Consider the following 17,517-nt stretch of genomic DNA (forward strand, 5'->3'; position numbering starts at 1 on the left):
CACCTCTACCCAAAACATCTTCTGGTAAGTGTTTCCAGTATCTGGTTCTACTGTGATTTGTGGTGTGCTGTGTGTTTAAAATGTCTCATACCATTCTGCCTAGCAGTGCCGTCAAGTCCATACCCACCATCTGGTGCTTTGGTGGACACCACTATTGGGTTGGAGTTGGTGCTGTCCTAGGGGTGTTGGAATGTATAAGCTGTGCGAACGTATATCAGGGTATACCTCACATTTACAGCTTACAAAAGGAAAAGATACCAGAAGTGACCCCCATTCATAGGTGCTACTGGGGATATAGTGGGAAATTTGCTTCACCATCTGCCGTGCATTCACGCCTGGGGCACTAATGCTCACTGCACCCCTGATAAATTCTTTAAAGGGTGCAGTTCTTTGGGGAATCAATTTTACTGGTAATTTAAAAGCCAAATAGTGCGCTTTCTATTGTGAACCCCACCATGTACCCATACAGCAGTTTACAACCACATACGGGGTATTGCCGTGTTGAGGAGAAATTGTGTAACAAACTTATTCTCCGTTATCCTCTTGTGAAAATAAAAATTGACGGTTTATTGGAAAAAAAACTTTTCATTTTCACATCCAAATATTAATAAAATCTTCCAATAGTCCTGAAGGAGTTCCCAGAGATGCTTAGCACTTGTTGGCCCTTTTGCCTTCACTCTGGTCCAGCTCACCCCAAACCATCTCGATTGGGTTCAGGTCTGGTGACTGTGGAGGCCAGGTCATCTGGCATAGCACCCCATCACTCTCCTTCTTGGTCAAATAGCCCTTACGCAGCCTAGAGGTGTATTTGGGGTCATTTTGAAAAATAAATGATGGTCCAGCTAAACGTAAAACAAATGGATTAGCATACCACTGCAAGATGCTGTGGTAGCCATGCTGGTTCCGTATGCCTTCGATTTTGAATAAATCCCCAACAGTGTCACCAGCAAAGCTCCCCCACACCATCACACCTCCTCCTCCATGCTTCACGGTGGGAACCAGGCATGTAGAGTCCATCCATTCACCTTTTCTGCATCGCACAAAGACACGGTGGTTGGAACCAAAGATTGCAAATTTGGACTCATCAGACCAAAGCACAGATTTCCAATGGTCTAATGTCCATTCCTTGTGTTCTTTAGCCCAAACAAGTCTCTTCTGCTTGTTGCCTGTCCTTAGCAGTGGTTATCTAGCAGCTGTTTTACCATGAAGGCCTGCTGCACCAAGTCTCCTCTTAACAGTTGTTGTAGAGATGTGTCCGCTGCTAGAACTCTGTGTGGCATTGACCTGATCTCTAATCTGAGCTGCTGTTAACCTGTGATTTCTGAGTCTGGTGACTCGGATGAACTTATCCTCCTCAGCAGAGGTGACTCTTGGTCTTCCTCTTCTGGGGCGGTCCTCATGTGAGCCAGTTTCTTTGTAGCGCTTGATGGTTTTTGCAACTGCACTTGGGGACACTTTAAAAGTTTGCCCAATTTTTTGGACTAACTGACCTTCATTTCTTAAAATAATGATGGCCACTTCCCTTTGAATGAAAAGGTGTGTCCAAACTTTTGGTCTGTACTGTGTGTGTGTGTGTGTGTATCAAATCAAATCAAATCAAAAAAGCTTTATTGGCACGTCCGAATAGATATTTGGCATTGCCAAAGCTAGTAAAGTGTGTGGGGGGGGGGAGTTGGCCTCGGGTGGGTGAGTGGTGGGGGTGGGGTGGATGGTTTGGGGTATAACAGTCCATGGAGTCTCATCTTCCTCTTCGTTGGTGACCATTATATGGGGAGGTGGGGTGGGGCGGGGCGGTTGGTTTGGGGTATAACAGTCAAACTTTTTCATAGGGCTGTATATATACACACACACATATATATATATATATATACAGTCCTATGAAAAAGTTTGGGCACCCCTATTAATCTTAATCATTTTTAGTTCTAAATATTTTGGTGTTTGCAGCAGCCATTTCAGTTTGATATATCTAATAACTGATGGACACAGTAATATTTCAGGATTGAAATGAGGTTTATTGTACTAACAGAAAATGCGCAATATGCATTAAACCAAAATTTGACTGGTGCAAAAGTATGGGCACCCTTATCATTTTATTGATTTGAATACTCCTAACTACTTTTTACTGACTTACTGAAGCACAAAATTGGTTTTGCAACCTCACTGAGCTTTGAATTTCATAGCCAGGTGTATCCAATCATGAGAAAAGGTATTTAAGGTGGCCAATTGCAAGTTGTTCTCCTATTTGAATCTCCTCTGAAGAGTGGCATCATGGGCTACTCAAAACAACTCTCAAATGATCTGAAAACAAAGATTGTCCAACATAGTTGTTCAGGGGAAGGATACAAAAAGTTGTCTCAGAGATTTAACTTGTCAGTTTCCACTGTGAGGAACATAGTAAGGAAATGGAAGACCACAGGGACAGTTCTTGTTAAGTCCAGAAGTGGCAGGCCAAGAAAAATATCAGAAAGGCAGAGAAGAAGAATGGTGAGAACAGTCAAGGACAATCCACAGACCACCTCCAAAGAGCTGCAGCATCATCTTGCTGCAGATGGTGTCACTGTGCATCGGTCAAAAATACAGCGCACTTTGCACAAGGAGAAGCTGTATGGGAGAGTGATGAGAAAGAAGCCGTTTCTGCAAGCACGCCACAAACAGAGTCGCCTGAGGTATGCAGAAGCACATTTGGACAAGCCAGCTTCATTTTGGAAGAAGTTCCTGTGGACTGATGAAACAAAGATTGAGTTGTTTGGTCATACAAAAAGGCATTATGCATGGCGTCCAAAAAAAACAGCATTACAAGAAAAACACATGCTACCCACTGTAAAATTTGGTGGAGGTTCCATCATGCTTTGGGGCTGTGTGGCCAATGCCGGCACCGGGAATCTTGTTAAAGTTGAGGGTCGCATGGATTCCACTCAGTATCAGCAGATTCTTCAGAATAATGTTCAAGAATCAGTGACGAAGCTGAAGTTACGCCGGGGATGGATATTTCAGCAAGACAATGATCCAAAACACCGCTCCAAATCGACTCAGGAATTCATGCAGAGGAACAATTACAATGTTCTGGAATGGCCATCCCAGTCCCCAGACCTGAATATCATTGAACATCTGTGGGATGATCTGAAGTGGGCTGTCCATGCTCGGCGACCATCTAACTTAACTGAACTTGAATTGTTTGTCCAAAATACCTTTATCCAGGATCCAGGAACTGATTAAAAGCTACAGGAAGCGACTAGAGGCTGTTATCTTTGCAAAAGGAGGATCTACTAAATATTAATGTCACTTTTCTGTTGAGGTGCCCATACTTTTGCACCAGTCAAATTTTGGTTTAATGCATATTGCACATTTTCTGTTAGTACAATAAACCTCATTTCAATCCTGAAATATTACTGTGTCCATCAGTTATTAGATATATCAAACTGAAATGGCTGTTGCAAACACCAAAATATTTAGAACAAAAAATGATTAAGATTAATAGGGGTGCCCAAACTTTTTCATAGGACTGTATATCGGCCTTGGTATACACACACATACATACAAATATGTATGTATATATATATATATATATATATATATATATATATATATATATATATATATATATATGCACATATACACATACATACATACACACACATATACACATACATACATACACACACATATACACATACATACATACACACACATATACACATACATACATACATACACACACATATATATATATAATTTTTTTTAAAGAAATTATTAAAATTGTAAGTAAATCACAGACAGGAATTATCTATCTTTTATCATTTGAAGCTATCAGATTTAGTACTCATAATCTTGTGTATATTGAATAGGCACTCTAGCTATTGAGCTACAGGTATAAAGGGGACAATGCTGGTGATGTACACTCACCGGCCACTTTATTAGGTACACCATGCTAGTAACGGGTTGGACCCCCTTTTGCCTTCAGAACTGCCTCAATTGTTCGTGGCATAGATTCAACAAGGTGCTGGAAGCATTCCTCAGAGATTTTGGTCCATATTGACATGATGGCATCACACAGTTGCCGCAGATTTGTCGGCTGCACATCCATGATGCGAATCTCCCGTTCCACCACATCCCAAAGATGCTCTATTGGATTGAGATCTGGTGACTGTGGAGGCCATTGGAGTACAGTGAACTCATTGTCATGTTCAAGAAACCAGTCTGAGATGATTCCAGCTTTATGACATGGCGCATTATCCTGCTGAAAGTAGCCATCAGATGTTGGGTACATTGTGGTCATAAAGGGATGGACATGGTCAGCAACAATACTCAGGTAGGCTTTGGCGTTGCAACGATGCTCAATTGGTACCAAGGGGCCCAAAGAGTGCCAAGAAAATATTCCCCACACCATGACACCACCACCACCAGCCTGAACCGTTGATACAAGGCAGGATGGATCCATGCTTTCATGTTGTTGATGCCAAATTCTGACCCTACCATCCGAATGTCGCAGCAGAAATCGAGACTCATCAGACCAGGCAACGTTTTTCCAATCTTCAATTGTCCAATTTCGATGAGCTTGTGCAAATTGTAGCCTCAGTTTCCTGTTCTTAGCTGAAAGGAGTGGCACCCGGTGTGGTCTTCTGCTGCTGTAGCCCATCTGCCTCAAAGTTCGACCTACTGTGCGTTCAGAGATGCTCTTCTGGCTACCTTGGTTGTAACGGGTGGCTATTTGAGTCACTGTTGCCTTTCTATCAGCTCGAACCAGTCTGGCCATTCTCCTCTGACCTCTGGCATCAACAACGCATTTCCGCCCACAGAACTACCGCTCACTGGATGTTTTTTCTTTTTCGGACCATTCTCTGTAAACCCGAGAGATAGTTGTGCGTGAAAATCCCAGTAGATCAGCAGTTTCTGAAATACTCAGACCAGCCCTTCTGGCACCAACAACCATGCCACGTTCAAAGGCACTCAAATCACCTTTCTTCCCCATACTGATGCTCGGTTTGAACTGCAGGAGATTGTCTTGACCATGTCTACATGCCTAAATGCACTGAGTTGCCGCCATGCGATTGGCTGATTAGAAATTAAGTGTTAACGAGCAGTTGGACAGGTGTACCTAATAAAGTGGCCAGTGAGTGTATATGACTGACTTCCTGGTTCCTTTCTTTAGGCCACTGATTGGCCTCACGTGCAATGAGGACACCCACCAGAAAAAACTCCAGGGTGCCGTGAGACCGAATAGCGGCTTGAGACACCGGCATGCCAGGGACAGGTGACAACTTATTTTTTCCCCCCAGCTTCCAGCCGAAAAACTGTTTTTCCATAGACAACCCCTTTAAGCGCATTAGGCAACAAAAATTATCTGACCAAAGCTTTAATAACATGTATGTTTGGTATATAGAAATACGTCTCTATATGCCAGTGTATTGTATGCTTTTTAAAAAAATTAAAAATTACTTATTTTTCAAAGTACATCATGATTTATTCTCTCTCTCTCTCTCTCTCTCTCTCTCTCTATATATATATATATATCTATATCTATATCTAATCAATAAATTACATATGCTTGGGATTAGCTAAGTCTGTAACTCAACCAGTAAACTTCCCATAAAGGTCCTATATTCCAACCATATCAGATCTACTGAGAAAGTTACATGAAACAGAACTTTCAGTTTGATGTCTGCATGTTCTCAGTAGTATTCAGTGCACTGCTTATGTCATAATGCTGTGAATATCAATTTGCTGGCTGCCGGGAGACTTGCATGAAACCCAGATGTTCTGAGATATACTTTTAGGGTACGTTTTAAGGACAAATTGTAATCAACATACATCTTCAGGGTACCAGTGTGGTCTAAATGGGAAGAAAGCAGGGCAACACAAAGTAAATACGGCTCCTGCCACACCCCTTGTAACAGCACTCTTGGCCCTGGGAAAGAGGTGGGTGTTGATCACAGGGCAGAAAGCTCTGTCCGGGGTAAGGGGGTGCAGCAACATATCATCTACTGGAGGATGGAAGGATCTTAAATTAAAGTGGATGATGGCATGCTGTGGCCACGATCCATCAAAAAGGGACATAGCTACAATATGTCTAGGTAATATTATCAGCATGGAGAGTAATGCCAATATGCCCAGAACTGCAAAGATGTGGTCAAGTGACCATGATGTAATATAGGATTTCAAGGCTATATTGAAAAGAGGTTGCTTTGGTTAAGTTTTTCATTGAAAGAAGAATGATGAGATATTGGACATGTCCAAAATGATCTATAGTGTACCTCATATCAGTGGGTAAAATACAAGCAAGCAAACTATACTTTGTTATAGCCATAATCCCAGAGAGGAGCTCTTAGTAAAGTATTTCTAATAAAACTATATTAGGAAATGAGGGCATGTCTCGTATTCTGCTAATTGAGTTCTATTTATATACTCCTGGAGAACCACATTGGACATCATGTTATAGTTCATGAAATATGATAAAGTTACAGAAACATTTACAGTACATACTGATTTAGGGTCGGGAAAATAGATTCTGTTGAAAATGCCCTGCAAAGTGTTCATACATATAAATCAATCTATTTTTGCACAAGTGGACACTACTTCATTTTTTTTTTTTTATTTCAGACTAAGTCCATTTCACTGGTCTAATAACAAAAAAATGTAGACATACGTGTAACACAGCTCAATCCACATTCTCCATCACATAAACATTTCAGCTTCTTCTTCGGACAGTCTAGGTCCTTTGTACAAGCCTTTTGACAAGTATGACCTATAGGATTTTTCTTTCTTGTGGGGCAGAAATCTGTAACATTTTAAAAAAAAATAATGAGCAAGTGGAACAAGTAATTAATCATTTATAGTAAGACTGCTATAAAGCTGCTAACTACTTAGACAGTACATTGGCAAACAAACATTCATATATGTTACAATTTGTGCTAATGATACTGAACAGGCTTGGGCAAAATGTTGCTAAACAATAGGCTAACGGCTTTCAGACCTGTGGTTCCTAAACCTTTAATACCATGACAAATACGTTTCCAGGAAAGTGTGTGAAAGTCAGGCATTCCTTGTACAGTCCGAAAATACCATACGCCTATTCTAAAAACACCAGGCATAGATAGAGCTCAGGTATCCCAACTCACAGATCGACACAAATAGATTTTATAGGTTGCTGTTTGCTAAAAATGTTCTCTTATGGGAAAAGGTGAAAGGCAAAGTGCTGGAGTCCCGCTATATCAGCCCCAGATTCCTGACTTATGTGTGGTCCAGGGCAGGTCTTGAGTAGGCCTCCGCCCAGGTGTGTTTGATAGGTTCATTATTGGGTCATAAAGCCTGCTGAGCCTGCACTTCAGAACAGATCCTGGGAGGAGCGGAAGTGGCTGGGTCTGTCCTTACCCTGAGAGCCTTGTGTACAGTGCGGTGTTTTTTTGGTTGACTTTGTGTAGCTGATAGTAAGCCTCATGTACAGTTAGTATTTTCTGTTTAGTTAGCGCTCAGATGAGCAAGATTTTGGTTTGACATTAATTAGCCTGAAGTTAAGGCTGTATTTTATTGTGTTCATTTTTGAGCCTGACGTAAAAGGTTTATTTATTTTGCTAGTTTCTTAAATAAAGCGCTATGCTGCAAGATTTGTGTCCCTGTCTCTGACTGGTTGGGTCCGCACCACTGATTCTACCTTCCCCACACTTAGTAAAGTGCAGTATGAGCAAATGTTACTTCACAGTAAAAAACAGTGCAGTGCCATAGAGCAGATGGGAGTGCTGTGATATAGAATCATTCTGCCTGGTATCTATTTCTGTGTATAGCTCATGCCTTTCCACATATTTAATCAGAACCAATTTTGGGAATGCAAAATATCAAAGCACCTCCCCCACCTACTCCCTTGCCCCTACTTTTCCCTCTTTATCATTCCTCTATTGTCCTTTAGCTTCTCACTTTAATAAGGCTTAATCATTTTATGATATTAAATTGATACCATTGTCCCTTTGAAGTTCTTATAGTAGATTTGCCCAAGATTGTGCGCCTTTGAATCTGTATAATGCAGTGACTGCTTGACAGATGGATTTAACTATGTGGCAGGATATAGAGAATCATAAGTTGGAAGATATGTTTGCATGTATCTGATAGTTTGTGAAGGGGTGTCAGGAGTATTAGTTTTGCCATTGTTGCTTTAAGGTTTCTTTGCCGAGCTGGAAGTTTCTGCAATGTCAGAAGTTCTTTACTTTTGTCTAATAACCAGCTCAGGAGATCTAAATTTAAAATTCCGCCCTCCTCAGTCAGCTAGCTGCCTGCAATTATTTTCATTGTTTGGCTTCGTGACCCGTGTCTTTGTGTATCACTGCTTCAGTGACCAGATAACTCTTGTCTGCTGATTCAAATCCTGACGTGTGCTCTTGGAATATCGGCCTTTACCAGAAATGACTTGTCTAATGATTTTTGTCCTGATGAAATCTCTTGGAATAAGACTGTTCTCACTATTCCAAATTAAATTTTTTTAACAAAACCGAACAACTGGCGAGTCACTTTGGACAATCAAAAATCTAGATTTTAAAAAAGGCCTAGCGCCAAGACCTCAAGGCGGTGAAGTCGGATAGAGCCAACCTGCAACACAGAGTGGATGACCTGGAGCACTTCCAAGCCTTCATCTCAATCTATACAATCACTCTCAAACTCCATGTCCAACACAGAAACTCAGTACCATAACTTGCTAACACACATCAACAATCTATAGAATCGCAAACGTGGCAAAAACATTCAACTTTGCAGCCTCCCTGAAGCAACTCCAACTTTGGACCTTCTTACTACTCTCAGTGACATCTTCAGCAGTCTCCTAGGTAGACCTCCTGACATCCGCATTGCGATTGACAGCACCCACCAGTACTTAAGATTTCACAGCCCTGACCCAACAAAACAATGTTTTTTGCCAAATCCACTCATACCTTAAATCATGATGAAAGCCACAGAACAGAAAATCATCAACTTCAACGGTGCCCAAATTTCTCTATTTCCGGGCTTATCCCACAACACACTTAAATCACTGCTGTCAGCTCTACAAGAGCATGGAATTCCTTGCCTCTAGGGCTTCCAGTTTGGCCTCCAACTACGTCTCAAACAGAAACTGCTCATCCTCGCCTTTCCCGGGACCTCCTGGCATTCCTGAAAAACCTGGGACTACCTCCGGTTCAGCTACCTAGATGGGAACTACTCCTAAGTAACAATGACACCTTGGGGATCCACATTTTGACTGGTGACAAAGATGACCACTGCCACTAGGACTTCTCCACTTCTCCAGGCCCAGTGATCCTGTTTTAGAGACCATTTCACTCCAGGATAAGTTCTGCCTACCTGAGATAACTCTCTTCAGGTGATACTCACTCTATGGACTAATCATGGTTCTACTGTTGTATTACTTTATTGTCACTATGCTCATGTTTATTCTTCATACTTTTCTGCACTCTCTCGCTCATTTTACCTCCCATCCTTACTAGCCTATGGGCCAGGTCTACCACTCACTTGCTTCACCTTTTATATCCACTACACTCCCCTGAGACCCCTAGTGTGCCCATCACATTCCCACATAGATTTGTGGCCATCTCCTGAGGCCCACCTTGAGACTTGAGCTCACTTACTCCATCCCCTTGAGAACAGCTGTACTGCTCTCTTTTTCTTTCATACTTCTTGTCCCTACCTTACCTCTTCACAGCTCCCGCTTTCCTCTATCTTACTCCTTCATAGCTGTCCTCCCCTGACCCCTCTACCTTCCTGCCCCCCACTATGGCAAACATACTTATTTCCTCCTTCAAAGCTCCCCTGCCTAAACACCCCCAAAAAACATTCCCAAATTCTCTATGGCTCAAAAAAACACAAGTCCACATTTTATGCTTACAGAAAACTCACTTCCTAGCCTCCTACATATCACTGTATCACTGAGACTATTATTATTTAGAATATTATTGGATCTCTCTATATACTACCCCCTCCCCACAAGTCTAACCCAAGACTGAACATCCCTTGCAATTCACCCCTTGCAATTCACCTCCAGATGGATGACACCACCTTCCTAGACACCCTGTTCTCTCCCAAAGAGCTGGAACTGGGCATAACCAACCTCCCGAGGGGTAAAGGCACAGGCCTGGACGGCTACACTGCCCACTGCTATAAAGCGAGAACTATTACTATTACACATGTACATAGTGTAAAGAGGTTTCTTTTCCAGTCTGTAACACCCCTTAGATTATCCATGTCCTCACTTCTCCCTCACACTGACCTGCTATCCCAAGGCAATAGAACTCAGTCCTCCCACTGGTAATACCTATAATTCCAACATCTTTACTCCATTGTCATAAAAAACACATAACCTATATAGACCCATTTGCACATCTGTGTACCTCCTCAACACCCCTGCATCATTCCATCTCTGTCATCTATGGTCTACTCTCTAACAACAAACATGACGCTTTCCACTTGTTTACTGCTGCATGGGAGAAGGAACTTGGGACCTCCTTTCCTTCAGACGTGTGGCTCTCAGCTTTCCAATCATGCAGTAAACTTTCTATCTCATGCAGGGCCCGGGAAACCAACTATAAAATCCTATCACACCATTACAGGGTTCTCAGTCGTCCACAAGATCTTTCCCTCCATCTCTGACTGTTGCTGAAGATGCTCTAAAAGTCAGGGCACCATGCTTCACATCTGGTGGAATTGCCCTCATTCACGTTCAAAATGATAGACTTCCTACTGGCCACCACCAGGACCATCATACCTAGATTATGGAAGTCCTCCTCACTCCCAAACCATGCACCTTGGCTCCAAGAGATCCTGCACATAAAACGCATGGAAGAAATTATCACTGAACTATGACCAGACAATACTTTTCATCAAATGTGTGGCTCCTGTGGAACACGTTTTACTACTCCGCCACCTTCCAAACATCCTTCCACTCCAACTCTTCATAACCCCTCCTTCTCCCATCTTACCTTGATTCTCATCTGAACCTCTTCACATGAGTATTCTCACTCACCCTGGACACACACATTTCCATATGTCTACTGGAAATTTCACTTCCCCCTCTATTATGTTCACCTTTAATGGATTCTGTTGATTTGTAATTTGCACTCTGTGACTGGTGCAAATTAGTGCAACATCCCTGTTTTAATTTTTAGGACTCACTCTCCCCTCCACATTTAATGTCCATTGTCTTCCCCCCTCCCCACCTCACCTAAATTTTGAAAGTTATCTCCCCAGTTATTCTTATGTTGTATATTGTTTTGAAAATTTGAAAAATCTCAATAAAACATTTTAATTCTAAAAAAAAAAAAAAAAAAAAATAGTGGAAAGAAAATGACAGATGACAGACAAAAGAATGGAGAGGTGGAAGCACTCATGCAAGCAGTCCCTTGGATCTCATTGTGGGGATCCGAGTAGTGGCGGGGGAAATGCTTGATCGTGATCTTGCCCCCAATCCATCAGGATGCTATGATCGCATCTGAGGGGTTAAGTCACTGGAGTCAACCTAAAACCATCTTAAAGAGGACCTTTCATGTCCTCATGAAAGTGCGGTTTTTATACCGCTAGATACCGTTTTCGCAGTTTGTGCCCCAGTGGTGAAGATATTGTTGCCATTAGTTTCAACATCAAAAACTCCCAACTTTTAGAAGGGCAACCTCTGAAAGGAAAACCCCCTCTGACCGTACAAGACTCTGTTAGAGTAATGTCAGATGGGCGTTCCTTACCACTCAGCAATGACAGTGAGCTATGAGGAACACCCTTCTGACAGTAGGGAGATGTCAGTGATATCAGAGCACTGTCTGCTTTTTAGCGGTATATAAAACTGCACTTTCATGTAAACAGGCTTCTGACATGTGACGTGTCACTTTATGTGGTAATAACTTTAGTGGTGGTAAACATTTTAATTTATTGAAGTTATTCTGAGATTTGAGTTTTTTTGTGACACAATCACACTTTGTGTTACTCTTAAGGTCTGGTTGATTTGTTTTAATTATGAAAAATATGAAGTTTGGTGAAAATTGTTGGGAAAAAAAATACAGTTTTCAAGCTTTTAAATTACAAGACTTACATATAGCTAGCCCTACTACCCAAATTATTTCCTAAATATAATTTGCCATATCTCTGCTTTAATGTTGGCATCGTCCTTTAATCACCCTTTAAGATCCTTTCCAGCCTTTCCAGATATTAAGTTCAGTTCAGCATTTCACAGGAATGAAATTAGGTTCCGTTCCCATGGAGTAACGCGTTGCGCATTCAGTCACATACACACGTGTCATGGTGTGAATGCTCAAAACAGATCCCATTCACTTCAATGTGTGCCAGCTCATGCGCGCTACACATTGAAATCAATGGGTTAAAAAGCCTCCCATTGATTTCAATGTGTAGCGCCTGTAAGCGCATTGAAGTGAATGGGATCTGTTTTGAGCGCTCACACTCTGACACGTGTATACGTGTCTGGATGCGTGGCGCGTTACTCCATGGGAACGGAGCCTTAAATTTCTTTGACCAATACAAAGAAAATGTTTGTTTTTCTACCGTGTTAGCCAGTGGGTAGGAAATATAAAAAATATTTTTTTAAAAAAAGGTATCAACTACTGAAGACCCTCAAGTTTTTTGTTTTTTTTATATTTGACTAATACATTAATTTACCGTAGCCCTAGTATTCACACATTTACTTGACAAGGCTAAGGCGAAAAGCGCGTCGGGACATGTTTTGACGCCCCAGAGTTTTCACTTTCCCTTACTACCCAGGTATATATTGTATCTTCTCTTTGGTTTGCTTTATGTGCATTTATTTACTCCTGGTATACAATGTTTATTATCTGGATTACCTTGTGATTTGTTCACCCTGTGGTATGGAACACTATTTTATGTGATATGCATGTCATTTTTCATCTTCTATCTTTTATATATATTACAATAAAATATTCCTCTTTCATATAATTTTTGTGTGTGTCTATGGTATATATTTATGATATTTACAAGGGGTTAAATGAGAAAATGGATGCTATTATCTGTTATGCATGTGGATGTAAACTGATGTATGGGCACACAGCAAGACGCAGAAGGGAAGGAGTGCTATTGGGATTTTGGAAGGAACACTTTACAGGAATAATTTTTAGGTGCCATGTCACTTTTTTTTTTTTTAAACATTTTTGATCTTTATTTTGTTGCCTCACTAGGGAGCTCGTGATTGTTGTTTCAGTAGTATATATTGCTATATACATTCACATACATAGGCTAACGTCTACTGTTATGGGCATGATCATCCAGGTATATGGCACATGCAGACCTAGGGTCATTGATCAGACCCTTGGTTGTCAAAAATAGTTATCGGCAACCCCCAAACATGCAATGGGGGGCAGTCTACTTGTGCAAACCTCCTAGATACCACAACATCTATGGAATAACACTCGTGATCAGAGATCAGCTACTACCGTGGATACTGGAACAGGATGATTACTGTTGTATGGGGTAAAAGAGTGGTGTAGTATTTGCATAGATGCAATGATTGTGTGGTGCAACACAGGGGAATAAGTATTGTATGAAGGCATATAGGATACATTTCTGCTCATATACAGGTCACTATTAATGTATGAGGTTACAAAAGCACTCTCTCTATCACACCCTTACAGACAGGAAAAGAAACCTCAGACTGTCATTACACTATGTACATGTGTAATACTAATAGTTCTCACTAGATGTCAATGGAATCTCTAAACTCATTTTAATTTACCATTGTTAACATAGTGTAGGATGAGGATTACATTGCTATTTAATACTCGACTGGAAGGACATGTGACTTCTGAATGTATTAGTAACCAAAGATACCAATAGTGGGCTGCAAAATTGTTACTGCTCATCATCACAGCTGGCAGTAACTTACATTAGAAGATTTCCTTATTCACCTAGCAACGGAACAGTAAAAGTTGCATTAATGAGTTTTAGATCCCCAAAATGGCAAATTATAGCAAGAGTATCCACCATAGCTGCGGAGCAGAATTAGTTACTGTATATCCCAATTATAGACTAGTAAGAGAAAATTATATTACATTTAATTTTACTATATTCTCCTTTAACTGAAGACAGTTTTCCATGTTTAATGCAACTTGTCGTACAATAATACAAGGAATGTTTGACACAAGAAAGGGCCTTGTGCTAAATGTGTGCCACAATATTATTCTCCCACTATGTACCCTGTCATTTACTGTATTTCATAGTCCATAGGCTTATAAGGTCTGTGGTCTTTGACACACAGGCTATGCTAGAAACATGGTACATGTGGTTCAGATCAGAAGAAATCACACTCTGGCTGTATCCCGGCACCTGCTCGCAAGGATTAAAGACTCCCTGTAGAAAAAATGGTACTTAGTTAGGCAGGGTTCACACTACCGTTGGATTCCGTTATGAAGGTGTCCGTTAAAAATAAACAAAAAACGGACACCTATCATAACAACCATTAACGGACACTAACTGATGTTAATGTGTCAGTTTTTTTTAACTGATCCATTTAATGGATCAGTTCTCTATCAGCGCTCTATCAGTTCTCTATCAGCGCTCTATCTCCGCTTTGCAGTTTTCCGTTTCCTGCCTGAGAAACTGGACACAATTTCCCCATTGTGGGACTATTAAAGGAATATCATCTCTTATTTTGTGACAGAGTACGCTAAGGAAATGAAGTATCAGTGCAGATACAACAATTCTAATAAATAGATAGTGAAAAAAAACCTCTAAAACAGTAATACTGAATTATAAGAGGACAATTCTGGAGCATTGTTTAGTTGGATTTAATCAATTTTAGACAGATAGGTAGAAAGTCATAGGAATGGGGGGTGGGGGAGAAACTCTGCACTGTACAGAGGGTGTAGTGTGCACTGTGTTATACAGTCCTATGAAAAAGTTTGGGCACCCCTATTAATCTTAATCATTTTTAGTTCTAAATATTTTGGTGTTTGCAACAGCCATTTCAGTTTGATATAGCTAATAACTGATGGACACAGTAATATTTCAGGATTGAAATGAGGTTTATTGTACTAACAGTAAATGCGCAATATGCATTAAACCAAAATTTGACCGGTGCAAAAATATGGGCACCTCAACAGAAAAGTGACATTAATATTTAGTACATCCTCTTTTTGCAAAGATAACAGCCTCTAGTTGCTTCCTGTAGCTTTTAATCAGTTCCTGGATCCTGGATGAAGGTATTTTGGACCATTTCTTTCTACAAAACAATTCAAGTTCAGTTAAGTTTGATGGTCGCCGAACATGGACAGCCCGCACTCAAATGATCTGAAAACAAAGATTGTTCAACATAGTTGTTCAGGGGAAGGATACAAAACGTTGTCTCAGAGATTTATCCTGTCAGTTTTCACTGTGAGGAACATAGTAAGGAAATGGAAGACCACAGGGACAGTTCTTGTTAAGCCCAGAAGTGGCAGGCCAAGAAAAATATCAGAAAGGCAGAGAAGAAGAATGGTGAGAACAGTCAAGGACAATCCACAGACCACCTCCAAAGAGCTGCAGCATTATCTTGCTGCAGATGGTGTCACTGTGCATCGGTCAACTATACAGCGCACTTTGCACAAATAGAAGCTGTATGGGAGAGTGATGAGAAAGAAGCCGTTTCTGCACGTACGCCACAAATAGAGTTGCCTGAGGTATGAAAAAGCACATTTGGACAAGGCAGCTTCATTTTGGAAACAAAAATTGAGTTGTTTGGTTATAAAAAAAGGCGTTATGCATGGCGTCCAAAAAGAAACAGCATTCCAAGAAAAACACATGCTACCCACTGTAAAATTTGGTGGAGGTTCCATCATGCTTTGGGGCTGTGTGGCCAATGCCGGCATCGGGAATCTTGTTAAAGTTGAGGGTCGCATGGATTCCACTCAGTATCAGCAGATTCTTGAGAATAATGTTCAAGAATCAGTGACGAAGTTGAAGTTACGCCGGGGATGGATATTTCAGCAAGACAATGATCCAAAACACCGCTCCAAATCCTCAGGCATTCATGCAGAGGAACAATTACAATGTTCTGGAATGGCCATCCCAGTCCCCAGACCTGAATATCATTGAACATCTGTGGGATGATTTGAAGCGGGCTGTCCATGCTCGGCGACCATCTAACTTAACTGAACTTGAATTGTTTGTCCAAAATACCTTTATCAAGGATCCAGGAACTGATTAAAAGCTACAGGAAGCGACTAGAGGCTGTTATCTTTGCAAAAGGAGGATCTACTAAATATTAATGTCACTTTTCTGTTGAGGTGCCCATACTTTTGCACCGGTCAAATTTTGGTTTAATGCATATTGCACATTTTCTGTTAGTACAATAAACCTCATTTCAATCCTGAAATATTACTGTGTCCATCAGTTATTAGATATATCAAACTGAAATGGCTGTTGCAAATACCAAAATATTTAGAACTAAAAATGATTAAGATTAATAGGGGTGCCCAAACTTTTTCATAGGACTGTACATACACCATTTTATGGTACCTGTAGCCTCGATTATTATTTTTCCTGATAACGAAGATGAAATTTTTCATTGCTTGACTTGTTATGTTTGTCACAGGAGGATATTACAAATGGAATTGTAATTTTGAACTTTATGAATCTACTTCCTCTTTTTGTTTAATTGAGAACAGTCAATAGGAAGTAGCGGAGGTAGAGGTGGAAAAGGAAGAAATGACTGTTGGTGGTACATGTCATAGTGGTAAGGAGTGTGGTACTGGTTGCCATGCTGGTAAAGGCATTACTGGAAAATCTCAAGGTTAGAATAATGAGGGTATGCAAGAATCTTATGGCCATGATGAGTCAGAAAAAGTGGGGATGACAATGACATTTAATGAAAAAGATGGAGGTGAAAAGATGGAGAAAATTAGCTGAGGCCATGCAGGAACAAATAAAACTAGGAACTACATCTCTCCAAACTCACATAAAAAAGTACCACCAGCTTATTTGGCAATAGAATTGGCACTGGAAGCAAGATCATTGTACTCTATATCCCTGTGATCTTTCTCGTAGGCAGGCCACATTCCCACCTAACACATAGTTGTTGTTATCTACTTCTCCATATAAACAAAGATTCTCATACATCTCCAACTGATGCCAGTAAATAGATCTTCCACTGCATCTATCAATCTGTATCATGTTCCATTTACCCTTCTGCTGATGTTGCCTGCCACCCCTAAACAGCTGGACATTGTCACCTGCTACCTGCTCTGTCACATTCCTTTAATACTGTACTGTTGCCATTTATGTTGCCACAGCTTCCACCACTCAGCTAGACATCCCCTGAAGCCTGGTCCAACAAGTTTTCTTATTCCATACTGTTGGTACTACAATGTTGGCATAATAACAAATTATTAAAAAAGTTCCTACCTCAAAAACTCCATGACATTGTTTCTTACAATACCAATGCCATTTTGCTCCCAGGGTATAATTTTGGTGGCTTTTTTTAAATTCAAGTTTTCCTGAAATTTTGTAATTGTTACTTCTTGGTGTCTTTGACTTATAGGACTAGAAATGGGCTAAATG

General features: G+C 40.7%; 1 protein-coding gene across 1 annotated transcript in view; it reads right to left on the minus strand.

The window, feature by feature from the left end:
- Positions 1-13,968, minus strand: part of LOC142210019 (beta-2-glycoprotein 1-like) — an 87,819-nt gene extending 73,851 nt beyond the window's left edge. The window contains exons 1-2 of the mRNA XM_075279049.1: positions 13,929-13,968; positions 6,644-6,787 (exon numbers count right to left, since the gene is read on the minus strand). Of these exons, the coding sequence (XP_075135150.1) occupies positions 6,644-6,787; positions 13,929-13,968 (184 nt within the window). The remainder of the gene's footprint in view (positions 1-6,643; positions 6,788-13,928) is intronic.
- Between the last annotated feature and the right edge of the window lie 3,549 nt (positions 13,969-17,517).

Source organism: Leptodactylus fuscus, chromosome 6 (genome assembly GCF_031893055.1).
Source record: "Leptodactylus fuscus isolate aLepFus1 chromosome 6, aLepFus1.hap2, whole genome shotgun sequence".
Classification (NCBI taxonomy): domain Eukaryota; kingdom Metazoa; phylum Chordata; class Amphibia; order Anura; family Leptodactylidae; genus Leptodactylus; species Leptodactylus fuscus.